Source organism: Dermochelys coriacea, chromosome 17 (assembly GCF_009764565.3).
Source record: "Dermochelys coriacea isolate rDerCor1 chromosome 17, rDerCor1.pri.v4, whole genome shotgun sequence".
NCBI lineage: Eukaryota > Metazoa > Chordata > Testudines > Dermochelyidae > Dermochelys > Dermochelys coriacea.
The window spans coordinates 21,872,662-21,896,236 of NC_050084.1; the positions used below are offsets into that span (position 1 = coordinate 21,872,662).

The following is a 23,575-nucleotide window of genomic DNA, read 5'->3' on the forward strand; positions in this document are numbered from 1 at the left end:
AGCCCAGGACCCGGCCTTCCTGCTCTTGCCGGAGGCGGCCCTGGCAAAGAAAGGGAAAGAACATCTCAGCTTTGGGAGGCGGCTCTGGGGCAGGGCCGGGAAGGCTGAAATGTCTGGTGCCATCTGTCAGTGACCAAGCCCAGCTCCCCTCTGCCAGAGGTCAGTGGCCTGCTGTGAGATGCCATAGGTGGGAGGGGAGAGGAGCAGAAGCTGGGGCGACAGGGATCGGAGTAGCAGGTTTCAGGGACAGGCTGTGTGGCAGAAGCAGAAGAGTCACACTCTCCTTTGCAGAACCTGTAATTGACCCCAGGAGTCCTGCATAGCACCATCCCTCTGCCCTCAGCAAATAGCTGTGAAACCCACTGGCAAAGTGTGTGTCTCCATCCCCCTCTGGCACCAGGCCCTCAGGGAAGATAACAGTCTTCTACTGCTACCAGTCACTCCATTAGCTGAAGTGGTAGAGGTCTATGCTGTGGATCTACAGATACCCCAGCAGCGGAGCCAGGCTGGCATGGCCAGTGGCAGGGGCTGGCTGCCCAAGGGAGTACGGAAGATCCCCGGCGGGATTGTACATGGCTGGCTAGGGTTGCGGTGTTTGGCATGCCAGCCAAATCGAGGCTAGCTCAGGTACGTCTAGACGTGCTGCCATCGCCCCTCCCGATTGCTCTGGAGACAGACCCTTAAACACTCCAAGCTCTCACTCTCTGATGCCATTCCTGCCAGCCAACTCCCCCAGATCCTCAGACTCCCACCTCCCCCTAGCCAGGACAGCTACAGCATTTAGCTCTCCCCTTTATGATCTCTCATGCAATTGTTTCTCTGGCCTCCCAGGGCAACTAGCAAAAATCCATGAACCACCATTCGTAGCCCCACGAACATCCCAGGATCCATGGAGCTCATAGGGGCCCCACCCCACTCCCAGCAATGGGACAAATTGTCGTAGCCCCTGGACTTGTAGATTTCCCTGAGCTTGTTCCTCTGTTCACACCCTGCCCCCTACACACACACTAACACACACTCACCCTTCTTCTTCACACTAAGACCGTCTCTTGTCTACGGGGCTTCCCTGGGTCCTTCTACGTTGCCTGGTAAATGTCTTCTTTATTGGCGTAGCAAAGCGAGATCCAACACTGAGTGTTTCTCGCCTTCTCTGGCTGTCTGCACTGCGATAACTTTTGAATTCCAATTTCAAAATTCAGTGGAGAGCGGTGAGGGGGTGGGGAGCCCAGTTCCTCCTGTTTACTCATCAGTCTGCTCCTCAGGGCCCCGGAGCCAGTTGGATTTTAAGCATTGCTGCTGAGCCAGGCAGTGGAGCTCTGCACATGATCACAGATGCTTTGTTCCACAGGACCCTGCCTCATTCAGTGCACAGTTTGGACACACAAGGGACCTGTGTCCCAAGGTCCTCTGAAGGTCAAGTGGCAGAGGGCTCAGGGGTGTAGAGAGACACAGGGATCTCCTGGGTTCACCAGTCAACTGAAATGCCATGTAAGGAAAGCCTGTCACATGACCATAATCTTTGTGAAATGTATGTATGGAAAATGTGTGAGGAGTCGTATATATATGTCAGCAATTATGGTCTTGTCGTTAGAGGCAGGTCTCACAACGATAGCATGTCTTGAGACAGGAGATGGGAGACATTCTTTCCCTGCTGGACTATTGAGTAGTGTGTGTCTTACAATCAAAGTCTATTAGAGCTAATGGCTGAGCATGATAAGTTTAAGGAGGGGATGCTATGTTGAGATTGCCTGCAATGGCATTTGGCCCATCTGCGACTGCTAGTAGCAAATACTTCCAACGGGCAGAGATGGGACACTAGGTGGGAAGGGCTCTGAGTTACTACAGAGAATTATTTCCCAGGTGTCTGGCTGGTGGATCTCGCCCACATGCTCGGGGTCTAACAGATCACCATATTGGGGGTTGGGAAGGAATTTTCCCCAGGTCAGATTGATAGAGACCTTGGCATTTTTTTTTCTTTTCTTTGCAGCATAGGACATGGGTCACTTGCTGGTTTAAATTAGGGAAAATGGTGGATTCCCTATATCTTGTAGTCTTTAAATCACAATTTGAGGACTTCAGTAACTTAGCCAGAGGTTAGGGAGCGTGCGGGAGAGATACTGTGGCTTGTGATGTGCAGAAGGTCAGACTAGATGATCATGACGGTCCCTTCTGGCCTTGAAATCTATGAGTGTATGAGTTTGTGGTGACTTCAGAAGGAAACTAACAGGAAGAGGTAAACACTGGGGAGGTGAATCCTATTTTGAGATGAAGATCAAAGGTCTAGTCTGGTATAAATGCGGTACACCAGGCCTCCTTCCCTCTGTGAAGACAAGCTACAAGGGGGCTTGATCTTACAAAAGATGGATCTCAGCCACCCTGGCTGAAGATGCCGGGTAAAGGACTTAGGTAAGCTAACTGGTAGGAGACAGTGGAATGTCCTGGGAGTTAAGTTTAGGCTCCAGAAAGCATGTTATGAATTTATATGTAACTGTTTGTTTCCTGTATTCTTATGTTCTGGCATTTGAACCTTTATTCTTTGATAACCAAAATCCTTGTTTTCACTATAGGTAGATCTAAGGGCTGTGTTAAGCAGTGGTGATTCTGAGTTAACACTAGTAAGTTGGTGTGAACTGTTCCTTTGGGAATAGTGAATCTAAGAGCTCAGTGAGTGTTCGGCAGATCAGGGGCTGGGCACTGCAGGGGGATGTCTGGAGGGCTCAGGGGTCATTGTGCCTAACGCTCACCTGTACAGAGGGAGCGGGGCCTACGGAGGAGTGGCTGGCAGTGCTTGTGCTGCCAGAGGCTGGTGGGGTCAGGGAGCTGACCCCAGCCAGCACAGACAGAAGTGCTGCACACCCAAGCAGGGGGTGGCAAGGTGCCTCACAATGCTGGGTACCCAGGAATCATCACGGTGCCCCAGATCCCGGCAGAAGTTCTGACCCAGCCATAAAACCAGAGGCCTCTGCATGCGCATATAAGGCTCCCACTGTCACGGGTGTAAAGCAGGGCTGAGTCGGGGACAGCCTGGTGCAGGGGGCAGAATCCTGCTCTCAGTTACACCAGAGGGAATCCAGAGTAACTGACCTGAAGCCAATGGGGCGGCCCTGGATTTACATTGGCCACTGAGAGCAGAGGGCCAGATCTTTGCTGGTGTAAACAGACAAAGGCTCATGATGCCAATGGTGCTGCCACCATGAGCTACAGCAGCCCGTCCTGGATCTTTTCTCCCCCTCACCTGCCCTCCCCAGCCTCACAGCTCCCCTTTGTGAATGGCCTTCAGCTGGAGGCTGTGGCAGCTCAGAGACCCCCGCTCCAAGCCCCGCTGTGTGCTGGGAGGGCCTCGCAAGGAGAATGGGAACATTCCCATCCTTCCCGAACCAGAGCCGGCTCATTCCCCCTGCCCCGCCACCCCGTCCATATGCAAACCAGTGTCACCATGCAGCCCACCAGGAGGGCCTTTGGGGGCCCAACCCACTGGCCAGCTCCCTCAGGCCTCTCTGCATCTCCTCAAGGCCAGGGGATGGCTGTGCCTGTGTCCTTCTGACGGCTTCATCCTGCTGCCAGGCCCTGGCCTGGGGTCTGTTCGGGGGCCCCCTGCCTCTCTCTCCCCTGGGCACAACCCTGGCTATGGGGGCTTGCTAGCTCCCAGGGGGTAGGGCACAGGGCCCTGTCGTGGGCACTGACTGAATGTGCCCGGTGGGACACGGAGCTCTCAGCGCTCACTCAGCCAGCTCCCAGGGTTTAAGCACATGGACTTGAGTCTCCTTATGGGGGGGAGATTGATTGACAAGGGCACAGGCGAGAGGGGGCTCAGGCCCCAAGAGCGAGACTCAGAGAGAGGGAGCAGAGCTGGGATGGAGACAGAGACATGGAGGGGAGGCAGCAAACCAGTACTAGACAGAGGGGGGAAAGGGTTAATGAGGAGGTCACAAGGAAGGAAATGATCCAGCAGCTGGAGCCAGGCCCTGCCGATGCAGCTACACTGACAACAGGCTTCTTCCAAGCTTCAGTCATGTCCCAGATCTGAAACCCCATGGACTTTCCTGCTGCTCCTCCAGGACCTCAGAGGCCAGGGAGGATGATGTATCAAACCAGCTTTGCAACGATGTAGCATGGGGTCGCAGGGCCAGTGCAGCTGCCTGGAGGGTGAGAGCCCTATAGCTGCCGGACCAAATCCCTGAGAGCCTCGGGACAAGGGGACATGCGGAAGGCTCCCAACATCTGAGCGCCTGGAAATGCCCAGTGAAGGTACCAAACAACCTAAACTCTGCCCTCCTGGCAATGCCTGCCACCTGCCCTTTGCTGTTCCTTTCACACCAGCCCGTCAGCTGGGTCACTCTGGGCACAAGGTGGTTTTTAGGGCTTGGAGAATGAGTAGCAAATTGGGGAGATGGCCTTGTACTGATTCCTCCATCCGTGTCTTAGATTGCGGGGCTCTGTGGGTGGGGTCCATGTGACCTCTGTGTTTGTGCAGCGCCTGGCACGCTGAGTCTGACTAGGGCCTGTGGGCACTATGCCCAGAGCAATGATGAGCAATGCTAATAGTCCTGGGGCAGGGAGGATGGCCACCACCACCGGGCCAGTGCAGAGTTCAAAGGTTGCACTGGTGGCTGCGGTGATCTTTCCTTGGAGACAGCTCTGTACTCGTAATGCCTGCAGGCAGAGGGCATTGGAGCAAGCCCCTAAGCACTGGAACCCTGGGGCCCCAAGAGCATCTTATTCCCCATTTGGGCCATACAGCCAGGGCTCTGGTTTAGAGTACAGCCCTTCATCACCGCTCCGACATTGGGTCTTCCCATGTCAGTGCTACTGGGCCAGCCCCTTGGGCTCCCATGGCCCCTTTGTGCTCAAAAGAGACTTAGGGTCTGTCTACACTGCAATCAGACCCCGCGGCTGGCCTATGCCAGCTAACCTTGGCTCGCTGGGCTCGGATAAAGGGGCTGTTTAATTGCAGTGTGGGCATTCCGGTTTGGACTGCAGCCCAAGTTCCTGGACCCTCCCACCTCGAGCCTGGGTTCCAGCCTCAGCCGGAACATCTACACTGCAATTAAACAGCCCCACAGCCCAAGTCAGCTGCCACGGGTCAGCCGCGGTTTTCTAATTGCAATGTAGACATACCCTCAGCATTTCCCCATCGGTAAAAACGGAATGCTGCTGACCTTCTCCGTAAAGCACTTTGACGCGTCCCAGGAGTTACGGATCATAAGGCAGCACCTGTGGAGGACTTACCCTCCGACTGCTCTAACATGTGCTGGGCACGATTCAGCTGCTGGTAAGCTCAGAACTGGCAGCTGTTTTTTCTTTGCTTGTTTTCACATAGCGATAACATCCTGGGCAGTTATTTTACTCCCCAGTCCCTGAGATCTCCTCTCAACCCAAAAGATTTTGCCTGGGAACTAGGAAATGCCTGAAAAGCGCTTATTCTGGGATCCATTGATAAACTCCATGAAGTGCAAAGCATCATTGTAATATCGATGTGTATCTCATTCTGTGCCTTTATTACTGGGGACATGTGACTAAAACGGGATTGTTTGATGAATGCATCACAAGGTGTTTTTTTAATCCAAAAACAAAGGGATTCATTATCCGGTAGCAGAACTGGCTGCTGGGGAGAGAGAGGGAGAAGGTGGAAAGAGGAGCCCAATGCATGAAAAGGATTCCTAATCCATGTCCTATCCCCTGCCTTTGCCATCACTTTCATACAGTCTGGCATGAGCATCCATGCTCGTAATAATCAAAAGTCTGGAGCTATCTCAGCCTTGGAGAAATGGAAATGACCAGTCCAGTCACAAATGGCAAGGCACACATGTTTCAGGGGACAATAACAGATGAGAATGTGTGTGATTGTGCCAGATAGTCACTCAGTAAAGGTGCTAAAGAACACAACAAAGTCGGTCCTTCTACCCTGCCTCCTGGCACTACAGCACACAACACGTCATTTCCTTAGCTGGTGACAATGTAGACTAGCTCTATTGCCTTGACTGGAGCTACACAAGTTTCCACCAGCTGGGATGTGGCCCAATAACAAGTGATGTAGGCACATTGGATATCACATGCCACAGGAGGGCAGTAATATATCTCATGTCAGGAAAATCGCAAGGAGCATGGTTGTATTTATTTAAATGGAATGTAGGACCCAAAGATTTAGAGGTGTTAACATGACCCAGTCACTATCCAGCATGAAACAGTGCTAACAAAGGTCAGGGCATGGTCCACAGAGACATCGGCCTGTTTAATACCATGGCAAACATGCCATTAAAAATCGTTTTAACCCTTTGTTAAAGATACAGAAAAGAAGGAAAAACAATTAAAGCATTTGAAATGTAAAGTATTGAATAAGGTTTTTGTTTTAACAGCATCCCCAGTCCCTTTCCCTTTCGCTGGTGAGAGTGGTTGGAAGGAAAACACCCCTTATCTGACAGTCCCTTAGCTAGATCAAAGATGGTCATAACTGTTCTGTTGGGGGAAATGAGAAGCTGGTTGAGCTGGGCTGGAGCTGTTGCCCCATTTCCTAAGAGAGAAAACGAGAAACAGGCAGAAGAGGAAGAGGAAAGAACAGCAACGATAGAAACTGTGGCCTCTGTGTCTGGTTTAGCTGAAATCTCGCTGCGGGAAAAGCACAGGCATGGTGATTGATCTTATCAGCCAGTCCAAGGCCTGGCAAACACGTACCAGCATCGGGCTGCTTAGGACATTGCTTTTATCTGCCTCGCTGCTCACAGGCTTACAGCAGTGTTCAGAATATACTGTCTTGGCCAGCTAAGCCAGACTCATATTAGACAGGAGGAAAAAAGGGGAGGGATAGAGAGGAAAAGAAAAGATGGGGAAGAAAAAGGACCCCTGAAAGGGGTGGTACATAACAAAGCCTCATGTCCCAGCAGGTGTTCGGGATACAGCCGAAGCTGGTGGAGATGGGGATGTCCTCTGCATCTCTCTTTCTGGTGCAGTCTGGTCAAGACAGCTGTCAGTGTCAGGGCAACCAAGGCCCAATAGAGTTACTGTAAAACCCGGGGTCCCAGGAGACGGCAGGGGTGGCAGTCCTGATGGTGAATCATGCTCCTTCCCTTCTTTCCATCAGCAATTGTTGTGTTCATTTTCCCTGTTGATATATTACAGAGTCTGTTGTTTGGACACACTTTGGTTCATTATGGAATATAGCCAGAGTCAATCAGGTTTATGAGTATGGTACAGGAAGAAGGTTCTATATGATGTCAATCTCCGAAGAGCTGCCCGTGTAGTGATGTTACATTAACTTTATGGAGAAGTTGTGCTCCCCAAGTTACACATTTTAGCTGGGATTATTTATATGATCTCACACGTTACACATGTCTTTACAGATCCAATCTATCAGTTTTTAGAGCAGTTAAAGGCCCTTGGCACCAGGTACTCTGCTCCCAGAGACACCTTCAACATGGCTGAGGCCAGAGACAGCCGCAAACAGCCATGAGGAAATGGATTCACTCTCCGGACATTCCTGCATCTATGCCGGGGCCTGACCCTGCTCTCACGCCCCCAGGTGTAAATCAGGAGCCACCCCATTGCTGTCAGGCTCAGGTATAAAACCCAGGCTCGGGGCCAGGTCACCACAGCTGGGGATGGGTTTTCGGGTGAGCTCAGCAGGCAATGTGCACCCAACGCACCGAGCTCTTTGGCCAATCTGGCCCCAGCTGTGGGGGCTGGTTGAGCGTTTCAAAGCCATATGGAGCGGGACCCCAACTCCCATTGATTTAGCCCCGAGGCACCTTTGAAAATCTCACCTGCGGAGCCCTTCTGAAAATTGGTGCCACCGTCATTCTAACAGTGATCAGTCTCGACACAGCCCCTTGCTAACCCAGCTCTTTCTCCTCCTCCTGCAGATTCAAGACTCGAATAGGTAAAGACATCTGTGCCAACCCTGACAAGCGGTGGGTGAAGAAATACCAGGGGTTCTTCCAGCCTAATTCCCTGTCTATCCTCAGCTAGACAAGCTGTGAGGGGAGAATCCTGGAGACCAGCCCCCAGCTCTATAATCCATACACATAGCTGCAAACGTCTCTTGCTAGCTTGACTTTTGAGCCTTTAACAGAAACCTGCTTCTTTTGTCCTTCCCCGGTGCAGGATCTGACACTCCAGGGAAGCCACTCCTGGCTCTTTGACACAGCCCATCTCAGGGGAGGCTCTGGACACGGGAAGAGGCGTCTGATATTGCTGGCAGCTTTGCTGGGATCCAGTGTCTCCAGCTGAGTTTAGCAGCCCCCCGAAGTACACCTTCTCCCACGAGGTCCCCACAGGGTGTGGGTCTGTACCACGGTGGGGTCACCTCCTTGGGGGGACTTTGCAAAGCTGTCTAGGGGAGCAGATGTTCTGTTCTCATGAAAAACGGGTTGTCCAGATCCCTCAGCAGCTTTGAAATTCCCAGCCCTACCCTGCAGGCCCAGATTGCTCCCTGTGTAGCCTGGTTAGACCAGGCTGTCCACCTCCCCATGGCCCAGCAGAAGAGTTCCTTCCAGGGGGCTGGGACCTCCCAGTCTCCTCAGTAGCCACCAGCACAGGAAGGGCCCATCCCCGCAGGCAGGAGTTCAGGAGCACAAAGACCCGTGACTGTTATGGCTGGCACAAGGGTTACAGGCAGTTCCTCTCCTGCTGCAGAGCCCAGAAAACAGAAACTCGCTTGAGCTCCCCACAGAGCCATGTCCTGGCATGCTTGTCCTTCCCCCGGGGACAAGCCGTGTCCTTTAAGGGTTGTCTCCAGAGCCATGTCCTGGCATGTTTGTCCTTCCCCCCAGGGACGAGCCATCCCCTTTGAGGCTCTTCTCTGGAGCCATGTCCTGGCATGCTTGTCCTTCCCCCGGGGATGAGCCACCTCCTTTGAGGCTCTTCTCCAGAGCCATGTCCTGGCATGCTTGTCCTTCCCTTCGGGGACGAGCCGCCCCCTTTGAGGCTCTTCTCCAGAGCCATTTCCTGGCATGCTTGTCCTTCCCCCGGGGACGAGCCGCCCCCTTTGAGGCTCTTCTCCAGAGCTGTGTCCCATCTAGTCTACAAAGCACCATAGGCGACCCTGCCCCAGCCCAGTACAGACCCCTGAGCAGTGTTGCGGACAGCAGGGGATGGCATCCAGCCGAGTGGAAGGAACAGGGAGCAGCTGTGTTCCCTCATCCTGTTCAGACTCAGACAGACACGTCCCCGCCAAGCCAGTGAGGGAGAGACCTGGCCAGACGCTTCTAGGTAAACAGCACTTCCTGTGCAGCTCCCTCGTCCCCTGACTTTGGATTATCATTCTGGGCTCAGAAATGGCAGACCCAACGCTTCGAGTTTAATGTGTGAGCATAGGGGCCGTACGTGGGCATTTGATTCCAGAAAGGCCCTGGAAATAGTGTTGTCGGCTTCCTCTTCTGTGTATCGATATATACAAATATATAAACCATGAAATCAATTAAGTGTCTGTGCCACTTTGGGGCATCTGATGAGTCTGGTGGATTTTGTGAAATCGCTGCGGCACTGAATGCACCAGTGGCTAAGGAGCCAGGCATCTGTCACCTCCCTCCCAGACCAGGGACAATGGAGAGTCATTTGCACTTATAGCTCCCTTTTAAATGGAAGTGTGGTAGCACGGCTGAAGCCCAGGGGAACCAGCTGGCCCAAGTTTGTCTGCAGGGATGAGGGTTGGTCCCCAGAAGGGGGAATTAGCATGTAAAATCTCAGAGGGGCCCATGATGGGACTGGGAGAGGAACAAAGCGACAGGCTTTTGGAGGGAGAGGGAACTGTTTGACCTTGAGAGAAGGCTAGAGGAAGCTGACTGGAGAGGTCAGTGAGGTTCGGGAGAGAAGCCTGACCTGGAGAAGTGGAGTCCCAGGATTGACCGGGAACCCCAAGATGACACGGATTCAAATCCAGAAGATGCTCTGAGTGGTGAGGAATGGGAGGTGGGGATCCACACACTGGTGTTTCATATTTTGCCTAGATCTGTACATGTCTTGGGCTGTCTAAAGTAAAATGTGATTGTGTTAGAAACCCCACGCAAGGTCTCTGCTTGCTTCAACTGTGGTGTGTCCCTGCAGGGGTTAACTGTACTCCCGAGTGCCTGTGGGATGGAGCTCTGGGAGTGGTTTGCCGAGGCTGCTGGGGGAGCTGGCACGAGTCTCAGGGCCTAGGCAGCTGGGCTGCAAAGTCCCAGTGCTCAGAAGAGGGTGCTAGATGGAGGATCGGCACCCTGGGAACGTGTCTCGAGACCCAAAGCCAGAGGCAGGTTCTGGCCTGTGCTCAGACTCAACATGCCCAAAGCACCCGGGTCCAGTGTTGGGACGCAAACACAGCAGCCTGGTGGATGTCCAGAAGGGGGCGCTTGACCAGGGCTGGGACAGTGATCGCGTACAATCGAGAGCTAAACACCTATCCAGGGACTCGGTGTGCAATGGGGTGCTGCTCCAGGGGGTCTCTAGGTGTCACTGGGATACAAATGATCATAACAGCCAATGGTCTCCTCCACTGGCCTCTTCACCCCAGGCTTTGTCTCGCTCTGAGAGCCGAGGGTCTTCCATCCTCCCTGAGCTGTCCCTTCCGCCAGGCATTTCCACTGACACCAGTGGGCCTGCACAGTATATAAGGTACTGCTCTGTGTGTGGGTGCGGGATACACACCCACAAACACACACACTGTGCTGTTCACACACCCACACTCACAAACACACATACTGTGCTGTACACACACGCACACACTGTGCTGAACACATACACACTCTACGCTGTTGTAACAACCAGGCAAGGTACTAACAAACTTCAACAGGCCTTTATTCTTAAAGTGGAAACTTCTTTACCAAGCTGCTGCTGCACCCTCGGTAGCTCTCACTCCCCTCCTCAACTTCCCCCCCCTTCCTGTTTCCAGTCCTTTCAGACTCCCAACAGCCAGTGCTTCCAGTTCTAATAATTACAAGCAGCATCTAAACACCACATACACACACACACTGTGCTGTGCATACACACCTACAATGACACACTCTGTGCTGTACACACACACACTGTGTTGAACACACACACCTATAAATATACACACCGTGCTGAACACACACCCACAAACACACACACTGTGCTGTACACACACATACACTGTGCTGAACACACAAACCTACAACCACACACTCTGTGCTGTACACACACACACACACTCTACACACAAACACACACACTGTGCTGAACACACCCACCTACAAACATACACACTACTGTACACATGCACATCCACTCTACACACACACACACTGTGCTGTACACACACCCCTACACACAGTGTGCTATACACACACACACACACTCTGTGCTCGCTCGACACACATACACGGTACTGTACACACACTCTGTACTCTCGCTACAAACACACTCACCATGCTCCCCCCTTGCTGGGTCTCAGAGCCTGAGCTCCAGCCTGTGCCCCAGGGCCTGCACTGCTATGTTTAGCCCTGCAGCGTGAGCCCGATTCAGCTGACCCGGGCTCTGAGCCTCACTGCAGTGGATCTTGCTGCTTGGTGGATGTGCCCTGTGGATGCCAGCGTCCCCTGGGAGAGGGCAGTCCTTGCTGGTAGATGCTAGTGGGGTTCCCTCCTCTGGGTGCAGGCGGATTATGTCCGAGGAGGAGGCTGCAGCCCATCCCCCTCTTGTTCCCAGCCCAGCATCACTGCACTGAGAACCCCTGTCCATGGTGCCAGGAGATCTGAGCCAAGCCCTGCTGCGTTGCTGGAAAGGGAGATAGCCACACCGGGCCCAGGGATAGGGAGGGGTGAGGCAGGGGCTCAGCATTTCTCTCTGCGCAGAAGCCTGTTATCCCGGGACAGCGCTCAGTGCCTCTGGCACCTCCTAGTCTCCACCAGACTCCAGGCAGGGCTCAGCACCAATATCGCCCTGCCACAGCGTTTCCCTGGGAGCCAGATTCCCCAACAGGGGCCGACCGGCCTCCGATGGAAAGGCAAACACATGTGGTGTCCCCACAGCCGGGGCTGGACCCAGGCCAAAGAGCCCTGAGCTGGGGGAATGTGGCCCCTAGAGCTATCCCGGGCTAGGCCAGAACTCTGGATCTGACTGATCTAGGCAGAGCTGGAAATGCAGCCTAGCGTTAAGGTTGCCCGCCGCTTTTCATTCAAAGGCCATGTTTTCATTTGCTTATAATTTGCTTAAATTTCCCAGGCCAGGGTCTGCCTCAGGCTGATTTTTTTCTGGAGAGTTTCATTTAAAACAATTCCAGCCAGTTCTGACAACAAGGTTAGGAAAATGCAACCGTTTGTCAGTCACTGGTCCCTGGTGAAGCGATGGGGCTCCGAGCGGGGGATGGCGTTCGGCTGGGGGGTGCCCTGAGGACAGAGAGAGGCGCCTTTTGTGAAAATCTGCCCTGGTTAGCTCAGTTACAATGCTCTTGAGAAATCACTGGCAGTTGTTAGAATTTCATCAGCTGGGCAAGACACTCCATTTGCTCAAACCTTGTTACTGGAAACGACGAAGACTTGCCAATCAAATTCAGCCTGGGGCAGACAACCGGCATGGGAAAATTCAGCCAAAACGGTTAACGGCCTGTCTGATTTCCAAATGCTTTAAAGTGGTGCCCACTGCCTCACGATACACGTGCCATGCGTGTCTGTCTGGTGTACACAGGAATCTCATTCATTGGAGGCCATTTCGATGTCTACCTAGTGGATCTGTGTGTGCAGCTAGGTGTTTAGTGGCCGGATTCTGGCTTGCTGACACATGGGTGTAAATCTGGAGTCTCTCCATTGGAGTCCATGGCACTTCACTGCATTTACACCATGAAATAACAGCAGGATTTTGCTCCTGGACATCTATACAGCTTAACCTGCACCCCAAAAATATTGTGACTGTATAACCCTCCCAAGGGGGTGGGGCTTTCTCCTCCTCCCGCATCCTGGACGCATAACAGGGAAATGAAGCTGCTTCTTCCACCCCTGCAGGGTTTCAGGCCAGGAGAGCAAGTTACAGAGACCTATGAGTGTAGTGGAACAGGTTCCTGGTTCAATCCCCTCTCTCGGTGGGCTATAACAGGGTGTGGACTGAGGAGACCTGGGCTCAGTTTCAGGCTCTGCCACAGTAATCCTTGGCAAGTCACTTAATCTACCCCTGCCCCAGTGTACTATGGGGCTGAGACTTCCCTGCCTCAAAGGGGGCTGAGGATGAAATTGGTTCGTGACCGTGAGGCACTCAGGTTTCTATGGCCGTACGTAGACAGCTCCCCTGCAATATATCTTCGCACCCCTGCCATCTGCACAAAATGTGCTGGATTAGGCATCATTTCTAAGGCATGCTGGCCGGTGTCACAGGCCTTCAGCAAACACACGGGCAGGGAATCGAGTCTCATCCTGTGTGGTTTGCAAATGACTAAATTTAAACCTAGAACCCTCTGCCTGCCCCTCTCTATCCTCCCCCGTGAGCATGTGCAGGGCTGGCTCCTTATCTGTAAATCAGCAAGAGACTTTCCAGTGACATTGCTCTTCTGTCTCCCCGGCCACATGAGCGTGGAATGGAAAAGGGGAGACAGGTATTAATAGATGATAATGAACGAATGGAAGAAGTATTCATCTCAAGCTATTCCCCACCTCTGTGGACATTCCAGCACCATCATGGGAATCCCTACTGAGGGCTTTAAAATGCAGAGGCCGGCGAGGGGGAAGCCAGACCATTCTCGGCCATCCCAACCTGCCAGATCTACCTGCTGCTGGAGCCGGAGTTGAGACACCCCTCCTGGAAATGAAGGTTGCCTCCTTAGCTCTTGTAACACTGCTCCTTGCCGCTCTCTGGATGGAAGCCCACTCATTCAGCTGTAAGTAGAGGGTCAGCCCCTTTCTTTCTCCTAGAGACCCCAGCCTAAACAAGGCGATCTGGAAGGAAAGCTACCCATCATGCAGAGGAAGGGTGGTCTCAGAGGTGAGGGACTGGGCTGGGCCTTGGGAGAACTGGGTCTAGTCCCACCTCTGCCACGGACTCTGTGTAACGGAGCCGAGTCACTGCGGCTGGGATGTCTTAGGAGTCTGAACAGCTCGTTCCCATTAAAAGGATGGAAAATAGGCACTGAAATCCCCAGGGCAGTTTTGAAAGCCTCAGCCTTTGTCTCGCCATGGCTTCGTTCCCTGTCTGGAAAATGGAGCTAGCAATCCTCTTTTTGTCTTGTCTGTTTAGATGATGAGAGCGGAGCCCGTGGCTCTGTGCAGCGCCCAGCACAATGGGGCCCCCCTCTCTTTCGGGGCCTTTAGGCACAACTGAATCTGAATCTAGAATCATAGAAGAATAGGGAGGGAAGAGACCTCAGGAGTTCATCTAGTCCAACCCCCTGCTGAAAGCAGGACCAACCCCAACTAAATCATCCCAGCCAGGGCTTTGTCAAGCAGGGCCTTAAAAACCTCTAAGGATGGAGATTCCACCACCTCCCTAGGGAACCCATTCCAGTGTTTCACCACCCTCCTAGTGAAATAGTGTTTCCTAATATCCTGGGCAACATGAGAGGACTCCCTGTTTCTGAAACTAAGCTGGTTCTCTATTGAGAGAACTAATCACAGAGATCCTGCAACTGCCAAGAGCATTCAAGCTATGTGCATGCAGACTGGCTTCCAGCAGCCTTCTGCAAATGGTGCTTCTTCCTCCAAGTTCCATGGAGGTTGCTACAATCAACATAAATTAATTAACCCTTGCAAACCATCGCCCCCGCCCCTGGGCAGGGGTGTTAACATCTTTGTCCCCATGCTACCAGTGGGGAAAGTGAGACACAGAAAGGCAAACAGCTAAACAATGAGATCAACAGTGACTCAGTGACAGAGCTGGGAATATTATAATTGCAATATTTTGGTGCCAGTGAAAGGCAGAAACCCTCCCATGCAAAACAGCAATGAACCCGATCTGGGGGGGTGTCAATGGGAGCATCAAATAATTCCCTCCTGACCCCCAGAGAGAGATTTGGCCGCTTCCCAGCACAGTCACTATTACACATGATTAATCCTGTCTACCCAGTTCTTCATTATTATCCAGCATATGAGAACTCACTCATCTTCCTTTCTTCTTTCCAGTTGATAGGAAACTCAGCACCTGCTGTTATGCAAACAATTTTGTCAGAAAACCGATTGCTACAAAACTGATCCAGAGTGACAGACCCACAGACCATAGATGCTCCCGTCAGGCTGTGATGTAAGTTTCACAGGGTTGCAGACGCATGGGCTTGATGCTTTTCTTTGCTTTTCATGTCTGTAACTCCATCTATTTCAGTAAACGCCCCAGAAAAGTCCTTTCCAAGAGCTGCTCATGTTGTACCCTATTCAATTCCAGGTTTGCTAATCCACCACCTGATGAGTCACACGCAGAATAAGCTCTCGGATATACCCCTTTGCAGCAAGGGGTTAATAGTAGTTTCTATGCTAGGATTTCATTACTAAGGGGTTGGTCTACATGGAAAGTTCCAGCCATTTCATTAAAGGTCTGATTTAAAAACCAGTTTTGTTAAACAGATGCCAGTGGCCTTGCTTATTTTAGTTTCCATCAAAATCTGTTCCTAATTAACCCGCAACATGACCCTTTAGTGAGAGCATCCACAGATATTTGCACTGGTTTCCCTAAATCATGTCAATTGCTGCAACTTTCTATGTAGCCCAGCCCTAAATACACTGTGGTAAATCATCTGTTACTGCTCGAAGAGATCAAAACTGACTGACACATGTAAACATAAAGGAGCAAAGCGCACCATGAGATGTGCTATCCTTGCTATTTGTATTGTGTGTGTGAACTGCCAATTTTGTTGCACATTAGCAGATAGCCATGGGGTCTCATAGTCAGTGTGAACTGATGAGATTCCTCTAGAAAAGGACATTGGAAAGGAGCAATAGCTTAACTGAAAAGTTAGAGGAAGGGTAGGTGTCATTGTTAGCGAATGTCTCTGCCTGGCTCAATCAGTTCAGATGCTGTAGTGAGAGATGCTCTCAAAGAGCTCTGTGTTTGCCCCAGCTCTGGACACCTGCCCATCAGGATCAAGGCGTCTTGGCAGAAGGTCAGTGGCACTGATCTTAGAACTGGAGTGCACTGAGTCATGTGGGAGCTCAGAATTGGACTGGCAGGGGATACCCCAGCCTAGGACAGCAGTGCATTGACAAAGCCGGTGGGGGCTGTGCTGGAGTAGTTGGGAGTGCTGCAGGCCAAGATCATGGTGTATTGACCGGCCTGCATGTGGGGGGAGGGGGGCACAGATTGCAATAGCATAATATGTTGCAGGTCTGGATTGAGGTGTGTTGTCAAAGCTGGGGGAGGTGCCCCACAGCACTGTGTCTGGGACCAGCAACTCTGTCAGCCTCCTGTGTTCAGGGAACCGATTTCACTCCAGAACCAGACCGTTTCAGGGACAAGTGCCTTCGTTCCCAGTGCTCTCACAATAACTGCCCTGGCCCCTAGCCACATGAGCCGTGATCAGAGTCTGTGTGCATCTCTGCCCCGTTCCTAAGGGAACCTGCCTCATGGCCCTTTCTCTCTCTATTCACAGTGTGGTGCTGCGAAGGGGGAAGGAAGTCTGTGTCGATCCCAGTGCGGAATGGTTCAAGACGTACAAAGAAAACCAGAAAAACTCTTTAAAGACACTTGGCCTGAGGGTCTGAGACAGCAGCAGCTGGACACGATCTCGGTTTAACACGCCACGTTATTTATATGCACTGATGTACCAGTGTACGGTTTTGCTAATTTATTTTTCTAATCCTGTTAATTTATGTGAAAAAACCCTTCCACTCCCTCCATCCCTTTTGTGTTCTTTCCCCCCCGAACATGTGATGGTGCAGCTGGCCAAAGCCACTGTCACTCTCTGCAGACACAATAAAATCCAGTGTTTTCTAACATGTCCCAGTGCTGTCACTGATGTGAGTAGGAAATGTCCCCCCATTTCTGAACAAGGATGGGCCTTGTCACCATGGTGTCTCTATGGAAAAACAAGGATAGTGCAGGACACCGTGGTGTTACTATGGAGAACCAAGGATGCTGTGGGGATGCAATGGAGGGGAGAATCAGGGAGTGGACTGATCCTTGCTCACAGGAGGGGCGGGGAAGAGGGGACAGCGTCACTCTGGGCTTCTGGGCTCGTTCTGCTCCATCCTTTCCTCTTCCCTCCTGTGCAAATGGTGCAGGCTGCTCCCCCTCTCCCCCCCAAAACACCCCTTTGGCTCTTGAGAGGCAAGGGGGGCAGGGCAGAGCTCTGGCTGCTTCCTGCAGCAGCCTTGATTGGCTGCTGTTCCCAGGAGGCAGGGCAGTGGCCCAGGCAGGACTGGTGTGCTTGGTCCTCTGGCCAGACTGGCTGCAGCCCTAGTAGTGGCTCATTGGTGCCAGCACTGGATGGCCACAGGGCTGACTCCGATCTTGCTCCCACCAGGCACTGGGCAGCTCCCTTCCCTGGGTGCCAGAGTGAGGGAGACCAGAGTCAGGCTGGTGTCCAAGCTCAGGGGTTCCTTTACTGATTTACCTGCTGTCCCCTGCCCTTGGTACCTGGCAGAGGATAAGGCATGCCAGGGGGTTAAATGCAGTAGCCTGAGGTTCTCAGCCTGGGGGATACCACACCAGAACAAATGCCAGGGCACTACCCCAGCCTACCCTTCCCGCATTGCTGTGGGGAGCAGGATCTCGGCTAGATGAGAAGGGGTTGCGGTGTGGAGAAGGTGGGGAACCCGCTGCACTAGCCTTTCTGTTCTGATAACCAAGGCCCAGATCCCCACTGGGGTTCAGAAAAGAAGCTGGGCCTCCCCCCAGCTTTGCTTGATCTGTTTGCTCTGAGTCCACCCCATTCTCTGCTCCAAGCTGTGGATCTAATGGATGTGAAGCTGATGGGCCCTCCGGCCTGGAGTTCCTGGGTTTCCCTGTTTGTGAAGGACTTAGGAGAAGGAAAGTTCTTGGATACGAATTCCCTGGTAGCTTGTCCCTGTCCCAGGCTGACAAGACACTGCTGGTAACGGACACATGGTGGGGTGGGAGGCTGACTAGACTGTTGGGTGCCAGTAGAAACTGCAAATGCGATTGCAGCTACTGGGGTCTTACTGTTTAAGCACCTGGTCCACCTCCCAATGACGCTGATGACTCTTTCCACTGACTCTAGTGAGAGCTGGACCTGCCCTCTATGGCTAAGAGTCCATAATTTTTGAAACTTTGGTTTTCTCATGTAGGAGGCCGGGGGGCTGAGGAGCAGGCAACACCCCCCCGCCTCCAATGGCAATCACCTCAAACAGACCCCCTTAAACTTCCCACAGGCCTAGGAAAAGCCCATCCCCCTTTGATATTTGCTCCCAACCTGCTTTCATTCCATCTCCAAAACCCTCCTGCACCCCTAGGATCAGCCCCTCGCCATCCCCCCACAGGCCCAATGCGCCCATGTGCTCCCTCTTCTCCCTCCCCCCTTTCTGCTCCCCTTCCCCACAACAACACTGACAGTGCTGGAGGGCTAGGACATCACAGACTCCTTCCCTTTCTATGGCACCATTCGCAAAAAGAAAAGGAGTACTTGTGGCACCTTAGAGACTAACAAATTTATTAGAGCATAAGCTTTCGTGAGCTACAGCTCACATCCGATGAAGTGAGCTGTAGCTCACGAAAGCTTATGCTCTAATAAATTTGTTAGTCTCTAAGGTGCCACAAGTACTCCTTTTCTTTTTGCGAATACAGACTAACACGGCTGCTACTCTGAAACCTATGGCACCATTAATGCACAAACTGCCCCAGGGAACAAGCAGTTTGGTTTTGTTTTTTCCTAACAATATTTGGAGCATTTCTGCCTTTTCCCTTTGGCCTCCCCTGGTGCCGGGCAGCAGCTGAGGTACAAACCTGCATCTCCCTGTGATTCCTACATGGTTTCCTAAGGGTCTGACCTAGAGACCCTCCCTGAACAGGGAGTAGATTCAGGAGCTGCCTCGGCCTCCAGGCAGAGAGAGGGGGCACAGACAGGATACATGCAAGTTGAATCTTGATTGCATGCTTTTATCTCTGCATTTTGCTCTTGTTCTTCTTCTCATGACACAAACCTTCCCATGTGGTGGAAGACCCTGGATAACGAACTCACGGAACTCCCCAGGGTTGGTGTGGGCCACAACGTTACACGGGTTCACCCGGTGGCAATGGGGATTAAGATCAAACTAACACATACGATTTGATAAATCTTTGATTATGTTCTTGTTACTAAGGAAAATGAAATTACACATGAAGTTAATTATTAATTTAAGAATAAGAGACTAATTATGTGATAACCTGCAGGACATTGTAATATTGAATGTCATCTTGTATTCTGTTAGCAATACAGGAAATGATGGCTACTCTGGAAGAAGTTTATTTGATGTAATTTACCCCCTTTGGACTAAAGAATTCTGAAGTCATACCTCACTGGGGTGAGGGACTAGGTGAGAAAGACAATGTATCTGGGACTACAGACCTGCTATAGACTTCAATTAATTCTATTGCAGATGGAATTTATTTTGACAACCTTTAAGTCAATTTTCTGTTAAGAGAGAAACTACTGGAGGAAACAAGTTGTGTAATTTTTTACCCAGCTAGCCTGTAACAGCCACTGACTTCTCCACTTCTTTTGTTTGCAAAGCAAAGCTGCGACATCCGCTGTCACCTGTCCACATTTATTATTAAGAATGGTGATGGATGCATGAAGGGGAGTTTAAAAACGTCTACCGCGAGTTATGTTCATGGTCTGCAGGCCCCTTTTCCTTTTGAGGAGGCCTGATGTTAACACACGGCTGCTTAACCCTCAGGTCAGGCTGGGAAACTTTCTCAGAACTGGCCTCGCCTTTCTTTTCGATATCTTTGACGTTCACAAAGCCACCCTGCACGTGGTTTGCAACGATGAATATTTTAAGAAAACTTCAGGGTTAAGCATGACTTTTCCCAATTGACATTGACCCAAAGGTTGCCTCCCTTCAACAGGGTTGGGCCGTGTTGGCCTTATCCCGGGCGTACTTTACACCTGATTTGCCCAGACGGGTAAGCTCGAATTGTCACCATAAACATTAAAGTACAGGCAGAAGTCCTTCGCCTTTCACACCAACTCGCCGTCTAAGAGAGACTGACATTCCAGGGCCCCGAGACTGATTCCCTCTAGGGAAGGAAGTCTCGCCTATTAACTGGGAGATGCCCTGGCCTTTCTATTATTAAGGATGTGACAGTGTGGTTGAGTGTGTGCATGTGTGTATGAGCACCTGTAATACCCACACACAGAGGGTGCCATACAGAACAGTGCCCTAAATCTAAATTGCTCCAAAACTCTGCCCTGTGAAATAGTTTGATGTGTTTTCTTTGTTCTGTGAAATGATTCAACAAAACTAAGCTGCCTGCTATACAATTTTTCAGCGAGAGCTGTTGAACATCTATTTATTAAAGTCTCAGTAAGGTGCGGAGCTGTGTTGGGGGCTGGGAGAGGAAGAATAGTGCCTAACATCATTTTCTGTGATATCGTCATTGTCAGGTAAGGCGGGACTTCCAGTGGCATTGAGAAGGGTGGGACTTTCTGTGACAGGTAGGTGGGACTTCCTGTCATATCATCCTCATCTGTCAATCTCCTTAACAGACAGTAGGGTGTCCTTACTACCCAAGCCCACAGGAGCTATTGGGCAGAACAATCCCACTGAAATTCCAACAGGGCGAGGGAAATTAGTATGAGCTGAAAACCACAGCAACTAAATTCTGCCTGGACTCAGTAAGTCTGAGCTGCCTTGAATTGTCTTCCGGTCCATGCTTTCCCAAGGCACAAGAGAGTGGGGCAGGGCTGAGTTCAGTGGAGTAAAACCCTGCCACTTTCCCCAGCAGGGAGCAGGTGCAGGATTCTCCCTGGGGCAAGTTGCTTTGCTGAATCTAGCTAGCAGAGTACTCCTCTGCCCACAGCTCAGTCGCTACACACTGGCTGACTCAACTGTAAGGGGGCACAAGGGCAAACCCCCTTACAGAAGATACAGTGCCCAGTCACTCCATGCAATCAGCACTCAGTGCACTGCAAAGGGCCTCGCCTGGGGATGGCCAACTCCAAGCCGGGGGGCAGAAGCTAGCTCTGAGTTTCTAAGGCGCTGTGCACTGAATGGGAGAGGAGTGAAGGGGGAGGGTAAGGAGGATTCCTGAGAGATGCCAGCTGGGAGTGATAAATCAATGTGCTATTTCTATGCTCCTCCCACCCCCAGCAGTGTTGTGGGGAAGGGGCTGGGATCTCCCTGATCTCACAGACCACCTGAGTTTTACCCCCTCTTATGGAGAGGCTGGGATGGGAAATGCAGAGGCTTTGCAGAGGGTCCGACTTGGAGGCTCTGGAGATTTGTCCCAGTGCTGAGTTTGGTGCTCAGAATAGAAAATGCCCCCTGTGCAGCACACCCAACTTTGAGCCTCCAAACATCAGGAGCCAGATCCCCCAGAATAATGAGACAGGCTTAGAAATCAACAGATTAAACACTTAACACGTGCCTTTGCTGTTCTTCTCCCTCCCAGCCTCCCAGGAGGTCTGGGCAGGGGGCAAGCTCCCGAGCGGGGTCCGTGCTGGCTGAGTTCTCAGCGCGGAAGGTATCCATGTCCCACCCAGCGCAATGTGAAGGCATGCTGAGCTCTGGGTCCCTTGGCTCAGCCTAGCCAGGGGTCACCAAAGGAGGAAGGGGTCCCCAGACACTGATGGGTGGGGAGGCCAGGACCGGTGCCCGCTGGTGAGCCATGAAAGGCAATGCCCCTCTGGGTGTCCAGGGACCCTACCCAATTTCCCGGTCTCCCCGGGGCAATGCGAAGTTCCATGCCCCTCCCCAGGGTCGGCCTGGCTGGGGGATGGAGGCTGGGAACACTGCCAAGTGCCTGGGCATCTGGTCTCCCTGTCATTTGGGAGCACCAAAGGCTGCAAGTGTTTGGGAGTTTCCCAGGCCGCAGAATGGCAAAAAAGTCCCAACAATGTTTTCCCCGAGGGCTCTGAAGGATCATGACTGGGGGGGCGTGCTCAGGGGGCCCCCGGAGGTGGGGAATGGCCGGCCGGGCTCTCCGGCTGAGCTCACCCACACTCTCAGAGGCCTCTCCCCATGCAGGGCCACGCCCCAGAAGCAGGGCTGGAGAAGGGAGCAGGCCAGACAGCCCTCTCAACCACCACCTGTTACAGCCCCAAATGTGGAAAGACCTGGGAATAGTCAGGCAAGCTTGACTATCAGCACCTCTATTTGTTCCCCATATAATTAGAGAGAGAGAGAGCCTGTGTTGTGGAAACTGAGAGGCCATTGAAAGTCCCAGCCCAGGGAGGTCTGGATTATTCAGACCGGGGAAACCCAGGGCATGACTCTAGCAACACCTGCAATTCCTCCCTCTCCAGATTCTTACATTGGCCCTGCACTGCCCGTGTGACATGTCATTCCCTGGATAGCCTCAGCATGAATAATCCAGAGCTCCCTGGCCATTATGTCAGGGAAGCAACAAAGCCAGGGGTGTCTCTGTGCCGAGACTGGCACCAGGTCAGGCAGGAAAGGGATGATGACAATGCAGCATACAGCTCTTCAGAGGCCTTTCATCCCTAACCCACCAACGGCATCTCACAGGAGGACAAATCTCTTCCACCGAGCTCCGGCAGAGGGAAGCTGGGTTTGTTAGCTGATGATGGACCCAGACATTCCAGCCTTTCTGGCCCTGCCCCAGAGCCCCCCTAAAGTCCCAAGCAGATGTTCTTTCCCATCCTCTGCCAGAGCAGCCCCTGCCCACAGCAGGAAGGCTGGGTCCTCCTCTGCTCATAGCTGGGAAGGGAGAACTCACGCCCCATCAGTCTGTGGCTGGGAGAGAAAGGAACAAAATTATGTTCCAGCTCCCACCCAATGTAATGGGGGAGGAGAATTGTCTGCATGGACATGCCATGGTGACTTGGTCCATCCTTGGTCTCCATAGTCATGCCACAGTGATATGGTCCATCCTCGAGTCTGCATAGTTACACCACAGTGATACGGCCCATTCTTGGGTCTCCATTGTGACACCATGCAATTAATTGACAGCCCTAGTTATTAGTTTTCAAATGATACCTCAAGAGCCATGTTTTGTACAAAGATTACCACAATAGTGGGTCAGGTCTGAATACAAGGGTGCATTCGGTCACAAAGAGCCTCCCATGGGAAGCCCCTTACCCAATGCAGAGTGCAAAATGTAACCTTCTGCCAACTCTGGCTTATTTTAGGGGATTATCTACAATTTCTTCATTTTTTGGCTCAAGACCCCACCCCATAATCTGGTAACCTATAACCACGCTGGGTGCCTTTGTTAGGCAAATCCATACCCACTTGCAAGCACAGAGGTTTAAACAAACTTTACGGAGAGGGTGGGGGGCAGAGAAAAGGAAAAGGCCAGGCTGACCTGAGTCAAAGAGTTACACTTTAACACCTTGCACCCCCAGTTACCTCACAGTGCACAAGTCACAGTTCCAAACAACTGGACCCTGAATGGCTGGTGCAATTTTCGGCCTCCCACTCTCAGTTCAGGGCCCCCCAACTTCCTCACTCACAGTCCATGGTTCCAAGAGTCCAGGAAAATCAGGGGGCTGGTTTCGTAGACAGCTGGGGCTCAACCCCCTGCCCTGCTATAGTGATGTCAGCGGCTCGGACAG

General features: G+C 52.1%; 1 protein-coding gene across 1 annotated transcript; it reads left to right on the forward strand.

Moving 5' to 3' along the window:
- The first annotated feature begins 13,663 nt into the window (after positions 1 to 13,663).
- LOC119844507 (C-C motif chemokine 5-like) lies at positions 13,664 to 16,813 on the forward strand. The gene is made up of 3 exons (XM_038375388.2): positions 13,664 to 13,795; positions 15,033 to 15,150; positions 16,490 to 16,813. Exons 1-3 carry the CDS (start codon positions 13,723 to 13,725, stop codon positions 16,599 to 16,601), a joined length of 303 nt encoding a protein of 100 aa, XP_038231316.1. The 5' UTR covers positions 13,664 to 13,722; the 3' UTR covers positions 16,602 to 16,813.
- Positions 16,814 to 23,575: the final 6,762 nt, after the last annotated feature.